Raw genomic sequence first — 26427 nt, 5'->3', positions numbered from 1 at the left:
AATTGCCTCCTTGGTACACACTAGATCTGAGGGCAATGAAACAAGCTGAGAGATGGCTTGAACACAAGAGGAGAAAACTCCAGATGAATGCAACTGAACACTAGCAAGTGCTCAATATTGAGGCTACTCAGTGGCAGTGAAGGCAGCAGAGAAGACACTTTACTGCTTCCATTGCTGCAATCCATTGAATTGTGTCATCCAGCAAAGCTTTTTCAGGTAGTACGGGGCCTTTTGAAGTCTGCCCCAAAGGAGATGGTGGAACCTACAGTGGCTTGTTGTGACTTGTTTTCAAGACATTTTGAGGATAATATCACTTGCATCTGCCAGGACCTTGACTCCACTACTGGAGCAGATGAATCTCAAGAGGTGTCAAGAGCACTGTCTAGTTGTGTTGGATGAATTTCAGTTGGAAGGGCTTGAGGATGTGGACAAGGCGCTTGGCTTGGTTCAGGCAACGACATGTGCTCTTCCCCCTTGCCCCTTATGGCTGATAAAAACTAGCAAGGAAGAGATGGCTAGCTGGGCCAGGGAGGTAATTAATGCCTCTTTGCGAGAAGGAATGGTCCCTGCCTGCCTAAAAGAGGCAGTAGTAGGACCACTCCTTAAGAAACCCTCCTTGGATCCAGAAAATCTAAGTAATTATTGACCAGTCGCTAATGTTCCCTTTTGGGGTAAGATTCTGGAACTTTTGGTTGCAGTCCCAGATCCAATTTTCTAAATCTATTTCAATTTGGGTTTAGACCCAGTTTTGGCACAGAAACTGTCTTGGTCGCCCTGTATGATTATCTATTTCCGGAGAGTGATGGGGGAGTGTGTTCCTACTAATCCTCCTTGATCTCTCAGCGGCTTTTGATACCATCAACCATGGTATTCTTCTGGAGCTGCTGTCTGAGTTTGGCGTGGATGGCACTGCTTTGCAGTGGTTCCAGTCCTACTTGGTTGGTTGCTCTCAGAGCATGCCACCTGGGGAGCATTATTCGACCCCATGGAGCCTTCAGTGTGGGGTTCTGCAGAGGTTAATTTTATCCCCCATGCTATTTAACATCTTTATGAAACCACTGAGTGGGGTCAACCAGAGATTTGGCATACATTGACAGCAATATGCTGACAACACACAACTGTCTCTCTTTTACATCTCCAGATGTAGTAGTGAATGTACTAGACCAATGTCTTGGTAACAGACTGGATGAGAGCCAATAAACTGAAGCTCAATCCAGACAAGACTGAGGCACTGTTAGTGGATGGTCCCCTGGACCAGATGGACACATGGGCTGCTCTTGATGTGGCTGCACTCCCTGTAAGGCAGCAAGTGCGTAGCTTGGGGGTGCTCTTGGATCCATTACTGTCACCTGAGGCTCAAGTGGCTTCGGTGGCGAGGAGTGCCTTCCACCAGCTTTGGCTGGTGGCCTAGCTACAACCCTATCTGGAAAGGGATAGCCTGACTTTTGTTGTCTACACCCTGGTAACCTCTAGGCTAGATTACTGCAATGCATTACATGTGGGGTTGCCTTTAAAAACAGTTCGGAAGCTGCAGTTGGTGCAGAATTCAGCAGCCAGATTACTCACCAGAGCAAGACGGTCTGAACATATAATATCAAGTGTGACACAAGGGCACTGGCTACCAATTAGTTCCCGGGCTTAACTCAATGTGATGGTTTTGACCTACAAACATACAGGTCAGGACCCCAAGACCTCAAGGACTGCCTCTCCCCATACGAACCAACCCAGACCCTGCATTCAACATGAGGCCCTTCTTTGTGTGCCCTCCCCAAGGGAGGTGTGGAGGGTCGCGACACAACAGCGGGCCTTCTCAGTGGTGGTCCTGCTTATGGAATGCTCTCCCCAGGGTAGCATGCCTGGCGCCATCATTATCTAATTTTAGGCACCAGACAAAACCATTTCTGTTCTCCCAAGCATGCAGCTCCTAATTTTGGTGGGCTTTTGGAGGGCTCGATGTTTAAAGCCTCTATTACATTTATGTATTGTGTTGTTTTATTTTGTTTGTTTTAGTTTTTATTTTGGTTTTAACTTTTTAATGATTGTAAGTAGCTTTGAGTTCATTTCTGAAGAAAAGTGACTTAACAAATTTAATAAATAATAATAATAAAAAATCTCAGAGGTCAGACTATCTCAATGGGTCCCCTACCCTTGCAGAGTAGAGTAGCTACATTCAGCCCAAACCTTATTAGGGAATGTCCATTCATGACAACGGACTCACAGCGAGTTTCCCCCAATCAGCGAACTATTACCAGCCTGCTCTGTGGCAAAGATCAGGTTGAGGGTATGCCCAGCCACATGTGTTGGGCCACTGATGTATTGAGACAGCCCTATGGTTGTCATGGAGGCCATGAAGTCCTGAGCTGGCCCATCTGAGGTAGCCTCAGCATGGATATTGAAGTCCCCCAACATCACCGTGGAAGGGTTCTCCAACACCACATCTGAGATTACCTCCACCAGCTTGGTTAGGGAAGTTGTAGTGCTGCAGGTTGGATGGTTCACCGACAACATTCCTGTTTTGTCTCTCTGGTCCAACACCACAAATAGCCTCTCGAACTGAGACACAGTGCAGATTGGTCTCCTGTGAGGGAGATGGAATTTTTATGTATGAGTGCAACTCCCCCTCCCGTTCCTCTGACCTGGAGCGGTGCTGCAGCAAGTACTCAGGCAGACACAGCTGGGTTAGTACTGGGCCACTAAGCTCATCCTCCCAGGTCTCAGTTACACATGTCAAGTCTGTCCCTTCATCCACAATCAAATCATGAATGACAGATGTTTTGTTTTGGACAGCCCTGGCATTTATCAACACCACCACAAAGTCAGGAGGTCGACTGACTGATATTCCCAAATTCTGAAACAGAGCAGGAGAAGCAGAGGGGGAAAGTGCTTTGATGTAACTAGCCCTCCTCCTCCCCCCTGTATACCTTCATCCACCACCCTATCTCCTCCTCCCTACCATCACCAGGATGGCAGTTCCACTCCCATCCTATCCCTGGTCAAGACACATCCTTCCCTGATCCACCTTTAGTAAACAAAGGTATGCAGCAGTGGTTGGTGGCAGGGAACATTCAAACAAGAAGACAGTCAAACAAAGAAATCGGACACAACTCATACCCAGCTCTCATCTGGGATAAAGCAGCAGGATTTAATCCCTATTCACCAGTTGACTATAGATTAAAGCCCTATGCAAAAGTGCCCTTTGAAGCAGCTTGCACTTGGAAAATGCTTTTACAAGTCCCCCCTCCCATTTAAGTCCTCAATCACAGAGAATTAAGAAGGAAGCGCAGGGAGACTTGGAAAACCCTTTTCCAAGTCTCCACCCTTCCCCTTTAATCCTCAGTCGCAGAGTTAAGGGAAGCACAAGTGATTTCAACAAGTGGATGCCCCACCTGCATGCCAATCATGTGATGTCATAATGATACCATGTGATTGACAAGTGGGTGGCCCCACCCACTGGTCAAATTTGGCCTGCAAGGCAGATCCTGATAAGCATCTGGCCTGTGGAGCCAAAGAGGTTCCCCAGCCCTGTCCTAGGGTGTTTTGTCCTAATTGGAGCCTCCTGAGAAAGGCTTCTTTCCACCCGCAATTCCCTGGGGTAAAAGAAAGATATGCACCTATAACATCATATAACCTCCCGTAGAAGGGCTCTTTATCATAGAACTGTTGTAAGCTTTATCACACATCTGTAAGGTAACAGGGTAGTGATAATAAAGCCTGCTAAAATTATTGACCTGGTCTGTCGTTCCTGTTATGGGGCCTATGGAGCACAAAGCTTTCAATATCCCCGTCAGGGAACCCCCCACAACAGGTATGTATTATCCAAACCTTGATCGTTTAAAGGACAATTTTGTGTGAACATAACTTTCCTCTCCATGTTTCCACATGTCAGTTTGTCTTCTATGGGAACAGCACTCCTTTTTAATATAAATATTTTATTATTTCAAATTCTACTAGGGTTGCCAGGTTCAGGGCCTGAGACTTATCCTGTATCTTTAGGAAAAGAGAAAGTCAGCCAAGTGCAGGTGTTCTTGCAACCCTGTAATGGGAAAAACCACAAGGTGGAATTCTCCCTTCCCCCTGCACAACTTTTAAAGATACAGAAGACCTCTTGGTTGCCAGGTTATTTATTACTTTTTTAGGAACAAGTGGGTAATTTCTTTACATTTTGACTGTAATAAAATGAGTAATTTTATTACTTTTGAGCTGTAATTGTGATGTTTCCAGCATTACTTTTGGGTGTTACTGGGAGGGAGCAGGGGAAGCATCCTGCTCCTCTGATTCATGAATGAAAATCAAATGCTTTTGCACAGCATCACTCTTCCCTCATGCTCTGTGTATTTTGGGAGGCGATGAGGGAGGAGGAGAGTGAGATGTGAACGGAGTAGAGAAAACAGTTGTTTAAAAAAAGGACAGTTGTGGAAAAGGATGGAGTGGAGGGCAAAAGGAGCTGGAGTGTTAGGATGCAGCATCAGAATGGAAATGAAGAACTGTGGAAGTGAGAGACTATGATGATTTGTGTGTGTGTGTGTGTGTGTGTGTTAATACTGTTTGCACTTGGTGTGAGGGAGTAGCTCTCCTTGGCTACTTTGCTGCATTTGCAGTGTTTTAACTTTTTTGTACCCCAGAGGAAAATGTTTGCTTTGTGGCAGGGCAGGGTCTGGGAGGCGGTTGAGTGAGAGAGAGTGCCTGCTGGCTGAGAGGGAATGTGTGGGGGTTTACACATGGTTTGGTATGCAAAGCTCTGAGTGGTAGCCTCTGCCTCCCTCCCCTCTTCCTCTTCTACTAGCAGGGAGATGAGAGACTACCACTGCCAGTTAACTGCCGCTGCTCACTAGCTACCCAGAAATAGCAGGGTTGTTGAGAGAGGAAGGAGCAGAGCCAAAAGCCTCCTCACAGCCATGGCTTTAAGGTGAGCAAGGAGCAGGCAGAAGTTGCAGCATCAAGCAGTCAGGATCTTCAACAGCTGCGGCTTCCAGTTTTCTTTCCTGTCCTTCCTTTCTTCCTAACAACCAGGATGTATCTTTGTCTTCTGAGGAAGGTATTCCCTGGAAGTCCTTTTGTGCACATTAAAAAATTCCCCTCCCCGTGGCAAATGCAAAGAGTTCCAAACAGGCATAGGTTAAAAATCATTGTATAGTTAACTTACCATACATTATAATGCATGTCTACTCAAAAGTAAGTCTCTTTATATTTAATGGAGCATGCACCCAAGTAAATCAAACTGGGTATAAGATTGCATTAATTAGACCTGAGAGGGACTGGTTGATGCCTGTAATACAAGGACTAACCTGCAATCCAATACATGTCTACTCAGAAGTAAGTGCCATTGAGTTAAGGGTACTTACTCCAGGTAAATGTGTATTGGTAGTAAGTCCTATTGAACCCAACAGAGCTTACTTCTGAGTAGACACGTATTGGATTGCAGCCTTAGTCTCCTTTTGCAGCCATTTTGCAGCCATTTTAATTCTGTCTTGTGTATCATGACAACAGCCATGTGAGGTAGGTTAGGCTGAGAGTTAGGGACTGGCCTAAGGCAGTAAATAAGCAAAAACAATGAGTAAAAATGCTCAGGCTCAGGGTATTTTTGTTGGTTTGTCAGGCTTTGTGTCTGTTTTTATGTCTACTGTCTCATCACTTCTTTTTGCTTGAGAACTTATTTCATACAGTTAAGGATGTTCTTTTTTTTAAAAAACCGCCCAAATTCTGTGGTTTTTTTAACTTGAGTTCTTTGCATGGTTTAGGGTTGGCATTGCAGGAGATCAGGGCTTGTGTGCATTTAACAGCTGTGGGGCAGGTAGAAAGTAAATAGGGTAAGCCTTTTCTACTATGGAAATACAATTATGGGGAAAGCATCATCTGTTAACATTCTGTCTCAGATATCTTATTGTGTGTGCCCCCCCTCCAGATTTACTTTTTATTTATTTATTTATTATTTGATTCCCACCCTTCCTCCCAGCAGGAGCCCATGGCAGCAAATTTGTGAATGCCATGACGATTGCCATTCCCTCCCACCCCCGTTTATCTTTGCAACAACCCTGTGCGGTAGCTTAGGCTGAGACAATATATGTACATAAGCAGCAGTTGGTAGTTTTAGTTGGTACAGCATTACTGAAATATAGCCCCTGAATTGTGAAATGTATTCTGGTGGAGTCTAGTCCTATACATGTCTAATCCAAATTAAGCCTCATTGAGTTAAATGGTATGTATATAGGATAGCAGATTAATGAACATGCTGTCAGACATAGAATTTAAGAGACATACTTTTCTGGACATGTTTGAAACAGGTGGAAAGGGAGTTGTGTTAATTTCATTGGGTCGTCAATATAGTGCCCTCCAGATGTTTTTGGACTGCAACTCCCATCAGTCTCAGACAATAACCAATTATCAGGGATTATGGAAACTGTAGTTCTGCAATATCAGGAGGGCACCACATTGGCTATCCCTGGTCTGTAAGGCCCCACAAGTAACTTTTATTGCTTGTTGCAGTACCTACAAGAACATAAGAACAGCCTGCTGGATCTAGCCAGTGACCCTTCCTATCCAGCATCTTGTTCTCACAGCAGCCAATCGGATGCCCTAAAGGGAAGCCCACAAGCAGGACCTGAGTGCACAAGCAGCACTCTCCTCACTTGTATTCCCAGCACCTGATATTCATAAGCATCCCGTCTCTGACAGTAGAAGTAGAACATAGCTGATAGCTTTATCCTCCATGAGTTTGTCTAATCCTCTTTCAAAACCATCCAAGTTGGTGCCCATCACTGCTTCTTGTGGTAGCAAATTCCATAGTTTAACTATATATGTTGTGCAAGACTACATTTTTAATTGCAGGAGAAGGGATAACATTTATTCTGGTAGATTACTTTTGATATATGCATTTTCTGTTTACCTATATTATGTCTGTTAAGTTCTACCTCTGACAGTTCAATCGTGCATATATATCTACCCAATGAGTTCAATGAGATTTACTCCCAGGTAAGTATGTACAGGATTAAGTTACCTTGAAGTTAATACTGTTGACAAAAAAAATTACAATGGCAACTAGTAAAGTACTAAAGTTTGCATTTTTCTTTGATAGGGGATTGCCTTATTGATCAAAATATGTTTTAGCTGAAAGGGGTGCTGTGATGATTTTTGCAGCACAGCACAGGCATGCCTTCAAGCACCGCAATAGAACACCTGTTCAATACCAGCAGCAATGTAATGACTGTAAAAAAAATTCTTTGTCTGACGTGCTCTTTGAGCAAAGATGAGACATAACAGAAATGTATTGTAAAAGCAGCATGCCAGGTGTAAAATTTGATTTCGAGTGAAAAAGTATATGTATGCTTGGGTATCACCATTGCGGGGGTGAGGGTGAGATTCTGTTTTGCCATTCTGTTAATCTTACGGATAAAAAAATATATTCTACTACCCTCTGTGTGTGTGTTTATTTTTAATGTTTTTTTAGGCTACTTAGATGTGCAGCAGCAAAAGCCAGCACCTTGTAGGCACTCCAAGTTTTTTTTAAAGTAACTTAAGTGCAACTGTGGTGATCACTTTTGAGTAACAGTAAAGTAATCAGTTCCTTTCAGAGCAATTGTAATTATAATGGTAACATTACTTTTGGGGGCCATGTAACCATAATTGTAATTTATTACTTTTCAAAAGAAATCTTCCATGCTCTGATCCCTCTTGACAGAGGATACTGATCCTAGGGTGTCCTAAGAAGGGAGGACCATTGAACCTATCATTACCCAAGCCCCATAACTCTGGGAAAGAGTGGGGAGACCTTGTCGCAGACCAACGAAGCTTACTAGGACCAGCCTAAACTCCTGGTTTCTACAGTTGAAGCTGCTGCAAAAGACATAGACACTGAGAAAAGCAAGGTAGAACTCCCTGAGAAAGTGGTGGTGGTGGTTGCCATGCTGGATTGTGGGAATTTGGGACTGTATTGCTTGGGGAAGGGCATGTGGAATTGGAGGACTGAGTCTATAGTGAGGGTCTAAGCCCAATAAAGCTGGAGCTGCTGCACTTTTGCCCGTATGATCTTCAGTCAGGACTCACATTTGAACACATTTTCCCATGGAACACATAGATCACACGGCATTCAATGTTCAACTCCCCCAGGACAGCCCCATGCCTGTGTTACACATTTCTGCATTCCTTACCTTTTATCACCAGCAGAACATAATATGGGAATCTCCCATTCAGTAAATGAAGTCCCTTCATACTCTAAAAATATCTAGACAAAGAGAAGGTAAGTTGGAATCATTCAAGCCTAGAACAGCCTAAAAGCACTTTCATTAATTAATTTATTTTATTATTTATTAATTATATTTCTATACCGCCCAATAGCCGAAGCTCTCTGGGTGGTTTACAGCATAAAAACATCCAGTATACAATTAAAAACATATATCAAACACATTGAAACAATATAACAAAATAACTAAACATAGTTAAACACATGGACACGACAGACACAATCCTAAAATGTTAAGTATAAAAACGTATTAAATTAGTTAAAATATTAAGCTGTTTAAGATGTTAATGTTAAAATTACTAAAATTAAGATTGTGAGTGATAGATGTAGGTGTTAAAAGTAAATATTAAAATGTTAAAATGCCTGGGAGAACAAGAAGGTTTTTACCTGGCGCCGAAAGGATAACAATGTTGGCGCCAGGCGTACCTCATCAGGGAGAGAATTCCATAATTCGGGGGCCACCACAGAGAAAGCCCGTTTCCTTGTTGTCACCTTCCGGGTTTCTCTCTGGGTGGGTCCCCGAAGGAGAGCCTTTGATGTTGAATGTAGTGTACGGGTAGGTTCATATCGGGAGAGGCGCTCCATCAGGTATTGTGGTCCCAAGCCGTGTAAGGCTTTATAAGTCAAAACCAGCACTTTGAATTGAGCCCGGAAGCGTATAGGCAGCCAGTGCAAGCGGGCCAGAATTGGTGTTATATGTTCACATCTCCGAGTTCCTGTTAACAATCTGGCTGCTGCGTTTTGCACGAGCTGCAGCTTCCGAACCGTCTTCAAAGGCAGCCCCACGTAGAGAGCATTGCAGTAGTCCAATTTTGAGGTTACCAGTGCATGGACAACTGAAGCAAGGTTTTCCCTGTCCAGATAGGGGCGTAGTTGGGCCACCAACCGAAGTTGATAGAAAGCACTCCGTGCCACCGAGGCAACCTGTGCCTCCAGTGACAGGGATGGTTCTAAAAGAACTCCCAAACTACGAACCTGCTCCTTCAGGGGGAGTGCAACCCCATCCAGGACAGGTTCTCCCATCTGGTCAGGAGAACCACCCACCAACAGCATCTCAGTCTTATCTGGATTGAGCTTCAATTTATTCGCTCTCATCCAGTCCATTACCGCAGCCAGGCATCGGTTCAGCACCTTGACAGCCTCACCTGAGAAAGATGAACAGGAGAAGTAGAGCTGCGTGTCATCAGCATACTGGTGGCAACGCACTCCAAAACTCCAGATGACCGCACCCAGCGGCTTCATGTAGATGTTAAAAAGCATGGGGGATAATACTGACCCCTGTGGGACTCCATATTGGAGGACCCAGGGTGCCGAGCAAAACTCCCCAAGCACTACCTTCTGGAGACGACCCGCCAAATAGGAGCAGAACCACTGCCAAGCAGTACCTCCAACTCCAAGATCACTGAGTCTCCCCAGAAGGATACCATGGTCGATGGTATCAAAAGCCGCTGAGAGATCAAGGAGAATCAACAGGGTTACACTCCCCCTGTCTTTCTCCCGACAAAGGTCATCATACAGGGCGACCAAGGCTGTCCCCGTGCCAAAACCGGGCCTGAACCCCGATTGAAATGGATCTAGATAATCGGTCTCATCCAAGAGTGCCTGGAGCTAAATAATGGGAATGTTGGCATAAATTATTACTCTGCATTCTGGATGAATTGGAATTCAGTAGTGACTTGTCCAGCCTACTTCTGTAAATTCCCCAAAGACGTATATAGAAGAATGACCAAATTCTGGGAAATTCCTTGCTACTAAGAGTGGGCCATGATTTTTCCTCCACCCCTGCCAGACTTTTTTCTCTCCAACAAAATGGGTGGTGGTGGGAAAACTGGCACAAGCAAGTTGCTTGACTTTCAGGGGCAGAAATGAGTAAACTTAGAGTTATAAGGTGTCCCAAGGGCCCAAACCCCATTTTTCCTTTTTTTAATTAAAAAGAACAAAAGCCACTCTGAACAGCTAGGAATTGAGTCTGCTGCTGCGGAATTTAAACATGGGGCTAGAAATAGCATAATGTAAACATATACTATCATTTCTCAAGGGCATTGTAAAGGAAAAATATGACAGCCTGTTCTAGCCCCATTTTCAAAACATGGTGGCAGGTACACTTCCTAGTCATTCAGAACAGCTCTTGCCTTTACTGTAGCTTTAAAAAGAGGGAAATGGGGTGGGAGTGAGAAGCCCTTGGACCATCATTATTGTAGTCTTACTTAGTACTCCCTTCACCCCAACGTCTGTTTTCCTTCTGAATCCCTGTGCATGTTTGACCCAGCCCTACTATGCATGGAAATCTGTTGTACATACAAAAACCTCTTGCAATAGTTATGTAATGGCAGCACCAGTATAAGATCCCGGAATGGGTTACACAATTAAAAACAAGTAACATATGAAACCTTAGAAGTAATATCTCAGCACTGAGATCAAAACCTGAAGCCCTACTCTATTTTAACATCCCTATCAGAAGTATAGTGGGTGAGCACTTGAGACAACTGCCTCAACTGACAAGGCCCTAGTTCTGAAATGAGCTTCACAGAGAGGCCCACTTGGATCCATCATTCTACTCGGCAGGAAGACTCATTGATTTCAATGAGGCTTACTTCCAGTCCTAGAGAATATACTATACTCAGTAAAGGATTGCAGCCTGCTTCTCTTTTGTCAATGAAGGTGAGATAAGTGCAAGCTGATTATGTGTGATGTTTTTGCTGTTCTGGTTTTTATTCAATTGTGCTGCTATATTGGTTTGGTTTTGTCTTTCTTATGTATGTACATTATTGTTTTGCTACTTTAGGAGTCTTATAGACATAAGGTGGGATGTAACTATCTTAATACATCTTTTTTTAACTATCACTGATGAATATTTTTCCTCAAATCATGTTTTTATAAAGCTACAATAGTTCTATTATTACACAGTAAATTTGATATAAATAAGAAAGACATTTTAATACTCTTTATTTGTGCAGAGGAAGCCAATGGTAAACCACCTCTGAATACTGCTTACCATGAAAACCCTATTCATAGGGTTGCCATAAGTTGGAATCAACTTGAAGGCAGTCCATTTCCATGTTTATTTGTGCACCACCATTTACATTACCTTTCCTTTATTTTTTTCTGTAGAAGTAGTCAATTTGTACCAAATAGCTGTCTGAACATGTGCAGAGATCCATGGAACTTCAGTATTAAAACATTAATTGGTTCCGAAGACATTCTAGAAAGTCGTGGGAAATCCAGATTTAAAATCCAGTTCCTCTGAACTAATTCTGGAAGAAAGGTGGCCTATCTATTCCTCCTGGCTCTAATTAGAAAGTAACTGTTCCAAACTTTGACACAGAAATATAGGATACCAAAAGATTAAAGTATATTTAATAATAAATGTTTATTAAATTTTTATTTTAAATCAATTTTTAAAGTGATAGGTACCTATCCATATCTTTCAGACCTATACATATCTTTCAGAAGTAAGGTTCACTGAGTTCAGTAGGGCTTACTCCCATGTATGTGGGTATAGGACTACAGCCTCAGTGTCTAACTGTGAATTTGTGTTGATGGGAAAAGAGCTAGCATAGGGTGTTAGTAAGAGACAGGGTTTTACAAAATGCCCATGGAAAATTATATTAACTGGACAAGATGCTTCATACAGAAAAAGAAAAAACAAAGTAATGGAAAATCTTGAAACACTGTTTAACTTTCAACTGCTGCCTGAAACCATGGAAAGCCACTAACTGTCAGTGTTGACAATGTTGGAAGTTTCTCTTCAATGAATGCATTGTCTCATGTGCTCTGAATCTACTGCCTATTAGGGGCAATAGATGCAGTTAGTCAGTTGAAAGGGCCCCTGCTTGAATTCTCTCCTTGTTACTTTCCTCAAGTTTAAGCGTGCCTCTGATTGGTTAGACTGATATTTTCAGGGCTATCATCACTTCCAGTTGTTCCCCCCCCCAATGCTCTCTCTCTTCTTTTGAATTCAGCTAGTGTAGATTATTTGGCTTTCCTATCCATGTGATCATACGGAAAGCGGGATTGGACCATGATGAAGGTGTAAAAATCGGAAGGAGAAATATCAATAATTTAAGATATGCAGACGATACCACACTACTAGCAGAAACCAGTAATGATTTGAAACGAATGCTGATGAAAGTTCAAGAGGAAAGCACAAAAGCAGGACTACAGCTGAACGTCAAAAAGACTAAAGTAATGACAATAGAAGATTTATGCAACTTTACAGTTGCCGATGAGGGCATTGAACTTGTCAAGGATTATCAATACCTTGGCACAATCATTAACCAAAATGGAGACAATAGTCAAGAAATCAGAAGAAGGCCAGGACTGGGGAGGGCAGCTGTGAGAAAACTAGAAAAGGTCCTCAAATGTAAAGATGGATCACTGAACACTAAAGTTCAGGATCATTCAGACCATGGTATTTCCAATTTCGATGTATGGATGTGGAAGCTGGACAATGAAAAAAGTGGATAAGAGAAAAATCAACTCATTTGAAATGTGGTGTTGGAGAAGAGCTTTGCAGATACCATGGACTGCGAAAAAGACAAAAATAATTGGGTGTTAGAACAAATTAAACCAGAACTATCACTAGAAACTAAAATGATGAAACTGAGGTTATACTTTGGACACATCGTGAGAAGACATGATTCATTAGAAAAGATAATAGTGCTTGGAAAAACAGAAGGGAGTAGAAAAAGAGGAAGGCCAAACAAGAGATGGATTGATTCCATAAAGGAAGCAACAGTCCTGAACTTATAAGATCTGAACAGGGTGGTTTACAACAGATGCTCTTGGAGGTCACTGATTCATTGGGTCGCCACAAGTTGCAGTCGACTTGGAGGCACATAACAACAATCCATGTGAACTTTCTTTATAAAATGTGTTTATTTTGTTTTAGATAAACAACATTCTTTTATATTCTTTTTATATCTCAAATGAACTCTGCTGCATAAAGCAAATTTCTTCATAGAATCACAGGCCCAGACATAATTGGAGATTTATAAAAGGAAAAAGAAAAAGGAGTCTATGGCGTCTGTAATAGACAGATTAGATAAGAAAGGATGGCTGCTTCTGAACTGGCTAGGTGGTCTGATGCCATTGAGCTGCTAAATGACTCAAGCTATGGAAGATAGCTGTTTCAGATGAAAATGTTGCTGAATACTTAGGGGTTAGCCTTCGTCCTTGAAGAACCAAGGCCGGAGGTGTCTGGAAAGAAACAAGAAGATTGGGATGCTACAAACAGAAAAGCCATGGGACACATATCTCTAGCTGTAAGTGATATTTTAATTTACCATATTGACAATAAGCAAACTACAAGCAAAATGTAGGAAAGATGAAGGCACTTTTTCATGAAAACACAATGAATACTCAAGTTTCCTTGATGCTAAAACTCTGTAACAAGAGACTTCAAAATGATCTACCAGAGCATATGAGCTCTTTCTTGGGAAAAGTAAGAGAATCGGAGCAACAGGAGATAAATTTACCTGAGGCAGCTAAGATTGGCTTTTCGCTCAATACTTTGCCTCCAGTATATGAAGGAATAATTAATTTACTTCAAGCACTCCTCAACATGGTGAGGGGTTTGAGAGTATCAAAGAAGCTGAGAGCAATGACGTCAGGAGTCTAGAACAAGGGGCTAGTCTCCTAGCAGGGTCACCCAAGGCAGAAAGGTCAAAACTGAGACACCAGACTAATATGAAGGCAATGGTAAACCACCCCTGAATACCTTTTACCATGAAATCCCTATAAACAGAGTATCCAAAGTGCTGCAAGACGAAACCTCCAGGTCAGATAGCACTCAGCGAGCTACTGGGGAAGAACAACTATCTTTTCGGCACCAGGTGAAAACCTTTTTATACTCCCAGGCATTTTAAAGTGTGTTTTAATGGCATTTTCATCATTATTTGTATTTTTGGATGTTGTTTGGTTCTTTTATTGTTTGTTTGTTTTGTTTTCTTGATTTATTGTATTTATTGTATTTATATATTGCTTGTTTTTTATCTTTTTGTACACCGCCCAGAGAGCCTTCGGGCTTAGGGCGGTATATAAATAAAATAAAATAAAATAAAATAAAAAAATAAATAAACGGACTAATCATGCCACTGGGTCAAAGCTGAATGGAAGCCCAGAAGCTGATATGCACAGTTGTGAAAAGAGTCCGGAGTTGTACGACGTATACAATAGGAACATAAGAAGCATGAACCAGGGAAAGTTAGAAATTGTCAAGCAAGAAATGGAACGTATCAACATTACAACACTTTCTTCTTGTGGCATTTTCAATCAGGCAACTACAAAATATTTTATGCAGGAAATGAGAAATTAAGAAGAAATGGGTTGTTTTAATAGTGAGAAGTGATGTAGCAAAAGCAATTAGGAGCTATAACACAAGGTTTGAGTGAGGGATATCAATGAGATTAAACAGGAAACCTATTAACATAACCATAATCCAAGTCTACACTCCAATGGCAAACACAGAAGAGGAATTGGAGAGATTTTATGCAGAAGTACAGGAAGAAATTGGTCACGCACCAAAACAAGATGTTCGGATAATCATGGGGGACTGGAATGCAAAAGCAGGGAACAGAGAAGAACTAGGAATTGTTGAGAAATGGGGCTTAGGAGATAGAAAAAAACTTACTGAATTCTGTGAAGCCAATAATTTGTATCTTGCAAACACATTTTCTGAGCAACCGAAAACACAACTGTACACATGGACATCTCCAAATGGTCAATATAGGAATCAAATCGATTATATAATTGGTGGCAGAAGATACAGAAGTTCCATACTTTCTGGAAAAACAAGACCAGGAGCAGACTGCGGTACAGATCATAACTGGTAATAATGAAAATCAGAGTAACGCTAAAGAAGAAGAACAAAGCAATCATAATGCCAAACTACAATTTAAATAACATCCCAGAAGAATATAAAGATCAAATAAGGAAGAGAATTGAGGCTTTATACTTAATTGATAGAGAAGCAGAACTATAGATTGAAGTCAGAGACATCATCAGGGAAGAATGCAAAAAGACAATACCTCTAGTTAAAAAGAGAGAAAGATCTCAATGGATGACTGATGCAATTCTTAAAATGGTTAAAGGAAGGCAAAAGCAAAAGGAGTCAGAAACGCGGTCAGAACTCTGAATGCAATAATACAGCAACGAGTACGTAGGGACAAAGAACTATTACAATAGTTATTGTATAGAAATAGAAGAGGACAACAAAAAGGATAGAACAAGAGCCCTATTCCAAAAGATTAGAGAAATGAAAGGGAAATTTAAACCAAGAGTAGGGATGTTGAGTAATCACCAGGGGAACACACTGACAGACCGAGATACAAGGAAGATGGAAGCAATATACTGAAGACCTATATAAAACAGATGCAAGGATGACAGATTCATTCACAGAGGAACTGTATGATGAAGAACCAGAAATTTTAGAATGTGAGGTGAAAGCTGCTCTTAAAATACTTGGAAGAAACAAATCACCAGGAACAGATGGCATACCAATAGAGTTGCTAAATTACTGAGACTGGATCTGTCCAAATTTTGACAAAAATTTGTCAACAAATATAGAAAACGAAACAATGGCCCACTCTTCCAGAGTTCAATATATATCCCAGTTCCAAAGAAAGGGGATCCCAGGAAATGCAGTAATTATCAAACTATTGCCTTAATATCCCAGCCAAGTACAGTAACGCTCAAGATTCTACAACAAAGACTCTTACCATATATGGAGCAAGAAATGCCAGATGTCCAAGCTGGGTTTAGAAAGGGAAGAGGCACCAGAGATCAGATTGCAAACACACGTTGGATAATGGAACAGACCAAGGAATTTCAGAAGAAAATCACCCTGCACTTTATCAATTACAGGAAAGCCTTTAATTGTGTAATCACGAAAAACTATGGAAAGGTTTAAAAGAAATGGGGGTGCCACAGCATCTGATTGTCCTGATGTGCAACCTATGATCTGGACAAGAGGCTACTGTAAGGACAGAATATGGAGATTGGTTTTCCATTGGAAATTTTGTGAGACAGGGGTGTATTTCATAGAATCATAGAATAGTAGAGTTGGGAGGGACCTACAAGGTCATCAAGTCCAACCCCCTGCTCAATGCAGGAATCCAAATCAAAGCATTCCCGACAGATAGCTGTCCAGCTACCTCTTGAATGCCTCCAGTGTTGAGAGCCCATTACCTCTCTAGGTAATTGGTTCCATTGTCGTATGGCTCTAACAGTTAGGAAGTTTTTCCTGTTGTTCAGTCAAAATCTGGCTTCTTGCAACTTGAGCCCATTATTCTGTGTCCTGCACTCTGGGATGATCAAGAAGAGATCCCGGCCTCCTCTGTGTGGCACCCTTTCATGGACTTAAAGAGTGCTATCATATCTCCCCTCAGTCTTCTCTTCCCCAGACTAAACATGCCCAGTTCTTTCAGTCTCTCCTCATAGGGCTTTGTTTCCAGTCCCCTGATCATCTCTGTTGCCCTCCTCTGAACCTGTTCCAGTTTGTCTGCATCCTTTTTGAAGTGTGGAAACCAGAACTGGATGCAGTACTCAAGATAAGGTCTAACCAGTGCTGAATAGAAGGGAACTAATACTAATACACAATTTGGAAACTATACTTCTGTTCATGCAGCCTAATATAGCATTTGCCTGTTTGCAGCCACATTGCATTGTTGGCTCATATTCAGCTTGTGATCAACGACAATTCCAAGATCCTTCTTGCATGTCGTATTGCTGAGCCAAGTATCCCCCATCTTCTTCTTGTTGTTGTTGTTATGTGCCTTCAAGCAGATTATGACTTATGGCGACCCTATGAATCAGTGACCTCCAAGAGCATCTGTTATGAACCACTCTGTTCAGATCTTATAAGTTCAGGTCTGTGGCTTATCTTTGCAAAATCATGGAGGACTGGTGAAGTGCCGGATGACTAGAGGAGAGCTAATGTTGTCCCTATCTTCAAAAAGGGCAAAAAGAAGGAACCATGGAACTACAGACCAGTCAGCCTAACATCAATCCCTGGAAAAACTCTAGAGCAGATTATAAATCAGTCAGTCTGTAAGCATCTTGAAAGCAATGCAGTGATTACTAGGAGCCAACATGGATTTATGAAGAACAAATCATGCAAAACTAATCTCATTTTTTGATCGGGTAACCTCCCTTGTAGACTGTGGGAATGCTTTTGACAAAGTGCCCCCTGATATTCTGATTAGCAAGCTAGCTAAATGTGGGCTGGATGGAATAACTATCAGGTGGATCCACAGCTGGCTCCAGAATCGTACTCAAAGAGTACTTATCAATGGTCCCTTCTCAAACTGGGCAGAAGTAACGAGTGGGGTACCACATGGCTCAGTCCTGGGCCCAGTGCTCTTCAACATTTTTCTTAACGACTTGGTTGAGGAGGTACAGAGCATGCTTATCAAATTTGCAAATGATACAAAATTGGGGAGCACAGCTAATACCGTGGAAGATAAACAAAATTCAAAGGGACCTTGATAGGCTGGAACATTTGGCTGAAAACAACAGAATGAAATTCAACAGGGATAAATGCAAAGTTCTACACTTAGGAAAAAGAAATCAAATGCACAGTTGTAAGATGGGGGAAACGGGGGTGCCATAGCATCTCATTGTCCTGATGTGCAACCTATACTCTGGAGAAGAGGCTACAGTAAGGACAGAATATGGAAAAATCGATTGGTTCCCAATAGAAAAGGGTGTGAGACAGGGGTGTATTTTATCACCCTATTTGTTTAATCTGTACGCAGAACATATCATATGGAAAGCAGGATTGGACCAAGATGAAGGAGGTGTGAAAATTGGAGGGAGAAATATCAATAATTTAAGATATGCAGACGATACCATACTACTAGCAGAAACCAGTAATGATTTGAAATGAATGCTGTTGAAAGTTAGAGAAAAGCACAGAAGCAGGACTACAGATGAACATCAAAAAGACAAAAGTAATGACAACAGAATATTTCTCTAACTTTAAAGTTGACAATGAGGACATTGAACTTGTCAAAGATTATCAATACCTCAGCAAAGTCCTTAACTAAAATGGAAAACCAAAAGAGAAAAATTGACTCATTTGAAATGTGGTGTTGGAGGAGAGCTTTGCGCATACCATGGACTGCGAAAAAGTCAAATAATTGGGTGTTAGAACAAATTACACCAGAACTGTCACTAGAAGCTAAAATGATGAAACTGAGGTTATCATACTTTGGACACGTAATGAGAAGACAGGATTCACTAGAAAAGACAATACTGGGAAAAACAGAAGGAAGTAGAAAAAGAGGAAAGCCAAAGAATTCCATTATGGATAGATTCCATAAAGGAAGCCACAGACCTGAATTTACAATATCTGAACTGAGTGGTTCATGACAGATGCTCTTGGAGGTCACTGATTCATAAGGTCAGCATAAGTAGTAATCGACTTGAAGGCACATAACAACAAATCATTAGAAGCTAAAATGATGAAACTGAGGTTATATGTTGGACACATACTGAGGAGACATGATTCACTAGAAAAGACAATAATGCTGGGAAAAACAGAAGGTAGTAGAAAAAGCGGAAAGCCAAAGAATTCCATTATGGATAGATTCCATAAAGGAAGCCACAGACCTGAATTTACAATATCTAAACTGGGTGGTTTATAATAGATACTATTGGAGTTCGCTGATTCATAGGGTCACCCTAAGTTGAAATCGACTTGAAAGCACATAACAAAAGGAAAATGTAACTTTGAGTTTTGTCCAGGAACGGTTGCAAGAATTTAATTTAAGAAAACAGATACAAAATGAGGAAAGTAAAAGCCAAGCCTACAGACTGACTTAAGGCAAGCATTATTTATTTTGTGGAAGCAATCAGCATTGGAAAAGTGCTTCTCCTCACCTGAGAAAACTCCTTAAGGGCAAATTCCAAAGGAATAAATCAGCAAGTCCAAAAGGCAAAGGAGTAAGGGGGAATGCCTCTCCAGGAAATAATTTTAGAAAGGGAAACAAAATGTACTGCAAAAAAAATAATTTGTAGAGTTCATTCAAACCAAGCCCACAAGATTTACATAGACAGTGAGGCAACTTCACATTTCTTCAACAATTTGGATGTTTTCTCAGATATAGATATATAAAGACCCAATGTGTCTTGCTGATGGGCAATGGATGGGAAAAGGAACAATTTGTTTAAAATGTAAATTGGGTGAAAAGAGCTCTAGTGAGGTATGCGTTCCTGGAGCTCACTATGTGCCCATCTCTACAGAACATTTTAATGAGTGTTAAAACACCTACAAAGCAAGGATGCAGAGTTTTGTTTAAGGAGAGATCATTGTTTTGTGTTCAGAGGGACAGAACTACTTATGAGAGGACTTTACGTAATGAAGACCTTGATGAAGGACTGTTTGAGTCAGCAAGCTAATGCTACTAAAGAATGTCGTCATAAAGACTGCATGGGGTTGTGGCACTGCAGATTTGGCCAGAGAAATGTTGAAAGCATTTCAAGACTTGTGAAAGACAATTTAACAAATAATTTAGACATAAAAATGTGCAAATCTGCATTCAAATGTGCTGACTGTGTTAAAGCGAATGCAACTAGAGCTGCCTACAGGCCATCTGCTGAAGTGTAACCAGAAAACCCCCTGGATTTAATTCACAGTGACATATGTGGACCCTTACCTGTAATGACACCAGGAAGGAATGTTTATTTCCTTACTTTTATAGGTGATTTTTCAGGATATGTCTACACTTACCTTCTTAAAGAGAAAAATGAAGTGTTATAAAAGCTTAAAGAATATGTGGCCAGAGTGAGTAATAAATTTGGGAGAATGCCCAAGATTCTGCGCACTGACAATGGTGGTGAATCAACAGGGAAAGATATTGAAGAATACCTAAAGGAACAAGGCATTAAATATGAAAAAACAATTCCTTATACCCCAGAACAAAATAGTGTCAGAAATAAATAAATAGAACACTGTTAAAAATGACAAGAATTATGCTTCTCAATGTCGGATTGCAAAAACAAATGTTGGGGGGAAACAATTATGACAGCCACTTACTTGTAAAACAGGCTCCTGCTGGGAGGAAGAGTGGGATATAAATCAAATAATAAATAAATAAAACAGGCTTCCCACTAAAGACAGAGAAACAACACTATTTGAACTGTGCAATGGAACCAAACCAAGTGTAAAGCATATTAAAGTCTTTGGATCTAAGGTGTATGCTCATATTCCCAAAGAAAAGAGAGGCAAAATAAACTGCAGAAATGAAGAAGGCATATTTGTTGGCTATGAATTGAGCTGCAAAGGCTACAGAATACTTGATCCTACCACAGAAACAATGAAGGTGCATTGTATTGCACACTTCAATGAGAGTTGTTGTTATGTGCCTCCAAGTAGACTACGACTTATGGCGACCCTATGAATCAGTGACCTCCAAGAGCATCTGTCATGAACCACCCTGTTCAGATCTTGTAAGTTCAGGTCAGTGGCTTCCTTTATGGAATCAATCCATCTCTTGTTTGGCCTTCCTCTTTTTCTACTCCCTTCTGTTTTCCCCAGCATTATTATCTTTTCTAATGAATCATGTCTTCTCATTGTGTCCAAAGTATGATAACCTCAGTTTCATCATTTTAGCTTCTAGTGACAGTTCTGGTTTAATTTGTTCTAACACCCAATTATTTGTCTTTTTCGCAGTCCATGGTATCCGCAAAGTTCTCCTCAATGAGAGACAAAAACCAAATACCAGTAAAATGTCAGAAATCAAACTAGACATCCCAACAGGAGAAGAAACAGTGCAGCAGTCACAGAAAGAAGAGGTTTTGACCTTTGAAACTTCAAGTGAACCTGAACAAGGGGGTGCAAGAGCTGATCAAGACGTGAGACGCTCAATCAGACCCAACAAAGGGATGCCATCCAATAGCCTCTCTCTTCTAACCAGAGTGAAGGAGACAAAACAAAGTTCTCCAATGGGCAAGACAGTGAAGGGATGCCAAGATACTGAGATAGACAAACGGCTACAAGCTGCTGGAGAAGAAATAGAATCTCTTCACAAAAACAAAACATGGATTCTTACAGAGCTACCAAAAGGGAGAAAGACCATTGGATGTAAATGTGTCTTTTACAACCAAATGAGGTGAAGAAGGGGATATCCAGTGCTACAAAGCTAGGCTAGTTGCTAAGGAATACCCCCAAAAGTATGGTGAAGATTATTATGAAACTTTTGTACCTGTGGTCAAACACACTTCTATAAGAACACTCCTCAGTACTGCCGCATCAAGGAAGATGCAGGTTCAACACCTAGACGTAAACACAGTCTTCCTCTATGTAGACATTGAGGAAGATATATATATGCAGCAACTACCATGGTTTGAAGAACCTGGAAAAGAAGACTGGTGTGCAAGCTTCAGAAAAGCATTTATGGCCTGAAGCAAGCCACTAGGGCCTGGAATGACAAACTAAACAAACTACTATATAAGGAGTGTTTCATGCACGGAAAGGCTGACCCCTGCCTATACTCAAGATTCAAGAATAATATACAGTAGGGCCCCGCTTACTGGTGCTCCACTTACCGGCGTTCCGCTAATGCGGCGGCTTTCCTCCCCTCTTTAAAAGCCGCTTTTGCTGCATTTTCGTGTGATGCGCCCCATTAAAGTCAATGGGGTTCAGCCTTACGGCGATTTCTGCTTTACGGCGGGGGTCTGGAACGGAACCCGCCATATAAGCGGGGCCCTACTGTATGGACATTCATCCTGACCTATGTGGATGATTTGGTCTTACGTCAACAATAGAGGGAAGATAGTGATGAAATTGTGAGGAATCTTAACAAGGAAATAGAAGTGAAAGACCTGGGAGACATCTCTTACTACCTTGGAATCCAGTTGGAAAGGGGAGGAAATGGAAGCTTCTTCATTAACCAGAAACAGAAGATAATGGACCTGATAGAGCACTTTGGGCTGACAGAAACCAATGTAGCAGAAACACCAATGGAAGTAGGCTTCTTTAAAGAGAATGAGACCAAGGACCCACTGCAAGACCACAGTCAGTACAGGACAGCAATTGGAAAGCTCCTGTACATATCAACTGTAACAAGACTGAGCACTGCAGCAGCAGTTGGGATACTGTGCAGAAAAGTGAATGCACCAATAAAGAAAGATTGGACTGCAGTCAAGAGGATAGAAAGATATTTAAAAGGGAACTGCAGATCTGAAATTGATGCTACCTGCAAACAGTAATCCCAGACTGGTGGGCTATGTGGATACAAACTAGCCTGAAGATAGAGAAGAACCGAATGCCCACTAGTGGGAATCTGTTCTATTATGGAGGAGTCATCAGTTGGACTAGTAAGAAACATTCAGTTGTAGCCCTCTCCTCTGCAGAAGCAGAATACATAGCTGCAGCGCAAACATGTCAAGAAGCAACCTGGTTACACAGACTACTTTAGACTTTGGAATCAATGAACCAAAGCTAACTAGAATGCATGAAGACAACAAGAGTCATATCTGGCTCTCCCAAACAGAAAGGGGGACACCGCAAACAAAGCATATTGACACCAAGTACCACTGTGTGAAACATTTGCAACAGAAAGGGCTCACTGAGCTGAAGTACTGCCCGACAGAAGAAATGGTGGCAGATGTTCTTACCAAGCCACTGCCCAGAGAGTATTTTCAGGATCATCATGAAGTGATGGGAGTCATGAGTTGGAGTGTGGGACAATGAGAAGGGGTGTTGGAAGTTTCACTTCAATCATGCATTGTCTCACTGTGTGCTCTGAATCTATTGACCATTAAGGGCAATAGATATAGTTAACCGGTTGAAAGGGCCCCTAATCTTTCCTTGGTACTTTCCTCAAGTTTAAGCATGCCTCTGATTGGTTAGACTGGTATTCTCAGGGCTATCATCACTTTGTTCCTCCTCCTTCTTCCCACAATTCTCTCTTTCCCTCCTGTGTGAATTCAGCTAGGGTAGATAATTAGGCTTTCCTATCCACATGTACTTTCTCAATAAAATGAGCTTATTTTGTTTAAGATGAACACCACTCTCTTTCATATTCTTTTTATATCTCCAATGAACTCTGCTATATAGAGCAATTCTCTTTAGACAATACTGACCCGCACAGTCCAATGTTCTCAGTATAGGGCAGTTGTTTATGTAGCCAAAACGACATCACCCACACATAAGAGTGAGGTATTTATTTATTATTATTCATTAGATTTGTTAGTCGCTTTTCTTCACAAAAGTGAACCAAAATCAATAAAAACCAGTATAAAAAACTAAAACAAAAAGTTAAAAGAATACATAAATGTAACAGTGGCTGTAACATCAAGAGTGTTATGGAAATATGCAGAGATATTCAGAGGTCTAAGCTGCATGTGTGCCAGTGTGTGGATTTACCTAAGTAGCAGGGTTTTATCCTGCATTTAGATCACTGAGTCTTAAGACTTAGTAAATAAGAGAAGCTACTTTATTTATAGAAATACATAGTAGATAGGAAAGGCATACCTAGTTCTAACTACTAAATGGAGGTGCAATGCCCAGACTTGGGTATTGCCCTCATGGCTCAGGAGAAAGAGCAAAGACAGAGATGTCTCCTCTCTCTTCGAACAGTCGAATAAGACAACAAAGGAAGGAGGGGCAGGTCAGCTTCCCTGAGCATATCAGTTTACAATAGAAGGAAGTTAGGTAGAGAAGAGCACAGGTAAAGGTAGGCAAGCCAAGCCACCTGGAGGATCGTAACTCTGTTTTCCTTCCTTCTCGCATGTAATATTGTGAGCCACGTCTACCCCATCTTATAACTATGCATTTGGTGTCTTTTTCCTAGGTGTAGAACTTTGCACTTATCCCTGTTAAATTTAATTCTATAGTTTTCAGGCCAATGCTCCAGCCTATCAAGTCCCCTTTGAATTTGAATTTTGTTTTTGTATTCCGGGGAATTAGCTATCCCTCCCAATTGTCTATAATCTGCAAATTTGACAAATGTTCCCTGCACCTCCTCATCTAAGTCATTAATAAGAATGTTAACTGGGGCCAGGACAAAACCCTGTGGCACCCCACTCATTACCTTCCCCCCAGTTTGAGAAGGAACCGTTGATAAAGACCTCTTCGAGTACGATTCTGGAGCCAGCTGTGGATCCACCTGATAGTTGTTTCATCCAACCCACATTTAGCTAGCTTGCTAATCAGAATATCATGGGGAACTTTGTCAAAAGCTTTGTTGAAGTTAACATATACTATGTTCAGGGCATTCCCAGGGAGGTTACCCGATCAAAAAATGAGATTAGTCTGGCAGGATTTGTCCTCGATAAATCAATGTTGGCTTCTAATAATCACTGCATTGTTTTCAAGGTGCTTATAGACTGACCGCTTTATAATCTGCTCCAGAATTTTCCCAGGGATTGATGTCAGGCTGACTGATCTGTAGCTTCCAGGTTCAAAAGCAGCACTTTGAATTGAGCATGGTAACTAATCGGTAGCCAGTGCACTTGTGCCAGAATTGGTGTTATGTGCTCAGATTGTCTTGTCCTGGTGAGCAATCTGGCTGCTGAATTCTGCACCAACGGCAGTTTTTGAACTGTTTTGAAAGGCAACCCCACATATAATGCATTGTAGTAATCTACCCTAGAGGTTACCAGAGCATAGACAACAAAAGTCAGGCTATCCCTTTCCCGATAGGGCTGTAGCTGGGCCACCAGTTGAAGCTGATGGAAGCTACTTCTTGCCACTGAGGCCACTTGAACCTCAAGCAACAGTAATGGATATACGCATTTGCTCCTTCAGAGAATGTGTAACCCCATCAATTGAAAGCCACATCCACTCCATCCTGTAAGTGCCTCAGTATCATGTGGATTAAGCTTCAGTTTATTGGCTCTCATCCAGTCCATTATCTTCTTTTAAGCAGATGCAGACCACTGGGAGGCATTGATCACCTCCCTAGCCCAGCTAGCTGTCTCTTCCTTGCTAGGTTTTATCAACCATGAGGGGCAAGGGGGAAGAGCACATGTCATTGCCTGAACCAAGCCAAGCACCTTGTCCACATCCTCAAGCCCTTCCAACTGAAATTCATCCAACACAACTAGACAGTGCTCTTGACACCTCTTGAGATTCATCTGCTCTAATAGTGGAGTCAAGGTCCTGGCAGATGCAAGTGATATTATCCTCAAAATGTCTTGCAAACAAGTCACAACAAGCCACTGTAGATTCCACCACCTCCTTTGGGGCACAGTGTAAAAGGCTCTGTACTACCCAGAAAAGCTCTGCTGGATAACACAGTGAGGATGCAATGGAAGCAGCAAAGTATGTCTTCTTCATTGCCTTCACTGACACTGAGTAGGCTCAATAATGAACAGTTGCTAGTGTTCAATTGCATGCATTTAAGCCATCTCCCAGCTTGTCTCATTACCCTCCGCTCTGGTGTGTACTAAGGAGCCAGTTGGGCTCTATCAAGTGGGAGAGGGCACTCAGGAGTGATAGTGTCAACCGCCTGGGCCATCTGGGTATTCCACAGATCAGCCAGGGTTTCAACAGGAGTTGACTTAAGGAAGTTACAAGGTTTATAGAAGTACTAACAATCTGGGCAGGGGGGACAGGCTATCCCAGGGGAGACACAAAAAGTCATCCAATTGGAACTGAGCGTAGAACATTGAGGGGGTTTTGGGGGGAAGAATAATTTTTAGGCACCTATTGAAGACATTTTTGTTTGTTTGAGAAGCCTTTCATCGAGGTGTGATCCAATCACTTATAAAATATTGTACATATTTAGGAATCGTTTTAATTTTTAAGTTGTAATTTTTATTTATCATATTTTTATCTTGTTTTATCTTGTTGTACACCATTTTGATGGCTTCAGGGTTTTATTTGTGAAATAAAAAACAGAAGACATGGAAGGCGATGGCAATAAAATGACTGGAACACTAGTACTCTACATTGCAGCATTTTGTTGCAGGACCCATTTGTATGTATATTAACTAATAGGCAAAAAACCTTTTCGGTTTAAGAACGTACCTATAGCCCACAGATATTTCTATCAAACTTTAAAAAGCAGGGAAATTGGGCAGCTATAGTGAATGCACCAGGGGAGCAGGAGACCTGACTTCCTCTCTGAGATATTGTACTGCCCTACAAATTTGTTAAAATGCAAACACAATTTGGGTTGGTCTTTCACAGTCCAATCCACTTCCTGTGTAGCTTGTGTAAGAACCAGCAAGTGTTCTTAAAC

General features: G+C 41.5%; 1 protein-coding gene across 1 annotated transcript in view; it reads right to left on the bottom strand.

The window, feature by feature from the left end:
• Positions 1-26427, bottom strand: part of CATSPERE (catsper channel auxiliary subunit epsilon) — a 236210-nt gene that overhangs the window by 195888 nt on the left and 13895 nt on the right. The window contains exon 3 of the mRNA XM_061626112.1: positions 8145-8218. Coding sequence (XP_061482096.1) covers positions 8145-8218 — 74 coding nt within the window. The remainder of the gene's footprint in view (positions 1-8144; positions 8219-26427) is intronic.

This window comes from Rhineura floridana, chromosome 4, assembly GCF_030035675.1.
Source record: "Rhineura floridana isolate rRhiFlo1 chromosome 4, rRhiFlo1.hap2, whole genome shotgun sequence".
Classification (NCBI taxonomy): domain Eukaryota; kingdom Metazoa; phylum Chordata; class Lepidosauria; order Squamata; family Rhineuridae; genus Rhineura; species Rhineura floridana.
This window is presented reverse-complemented; position numbering and strand designations above follow the sequence as displayed.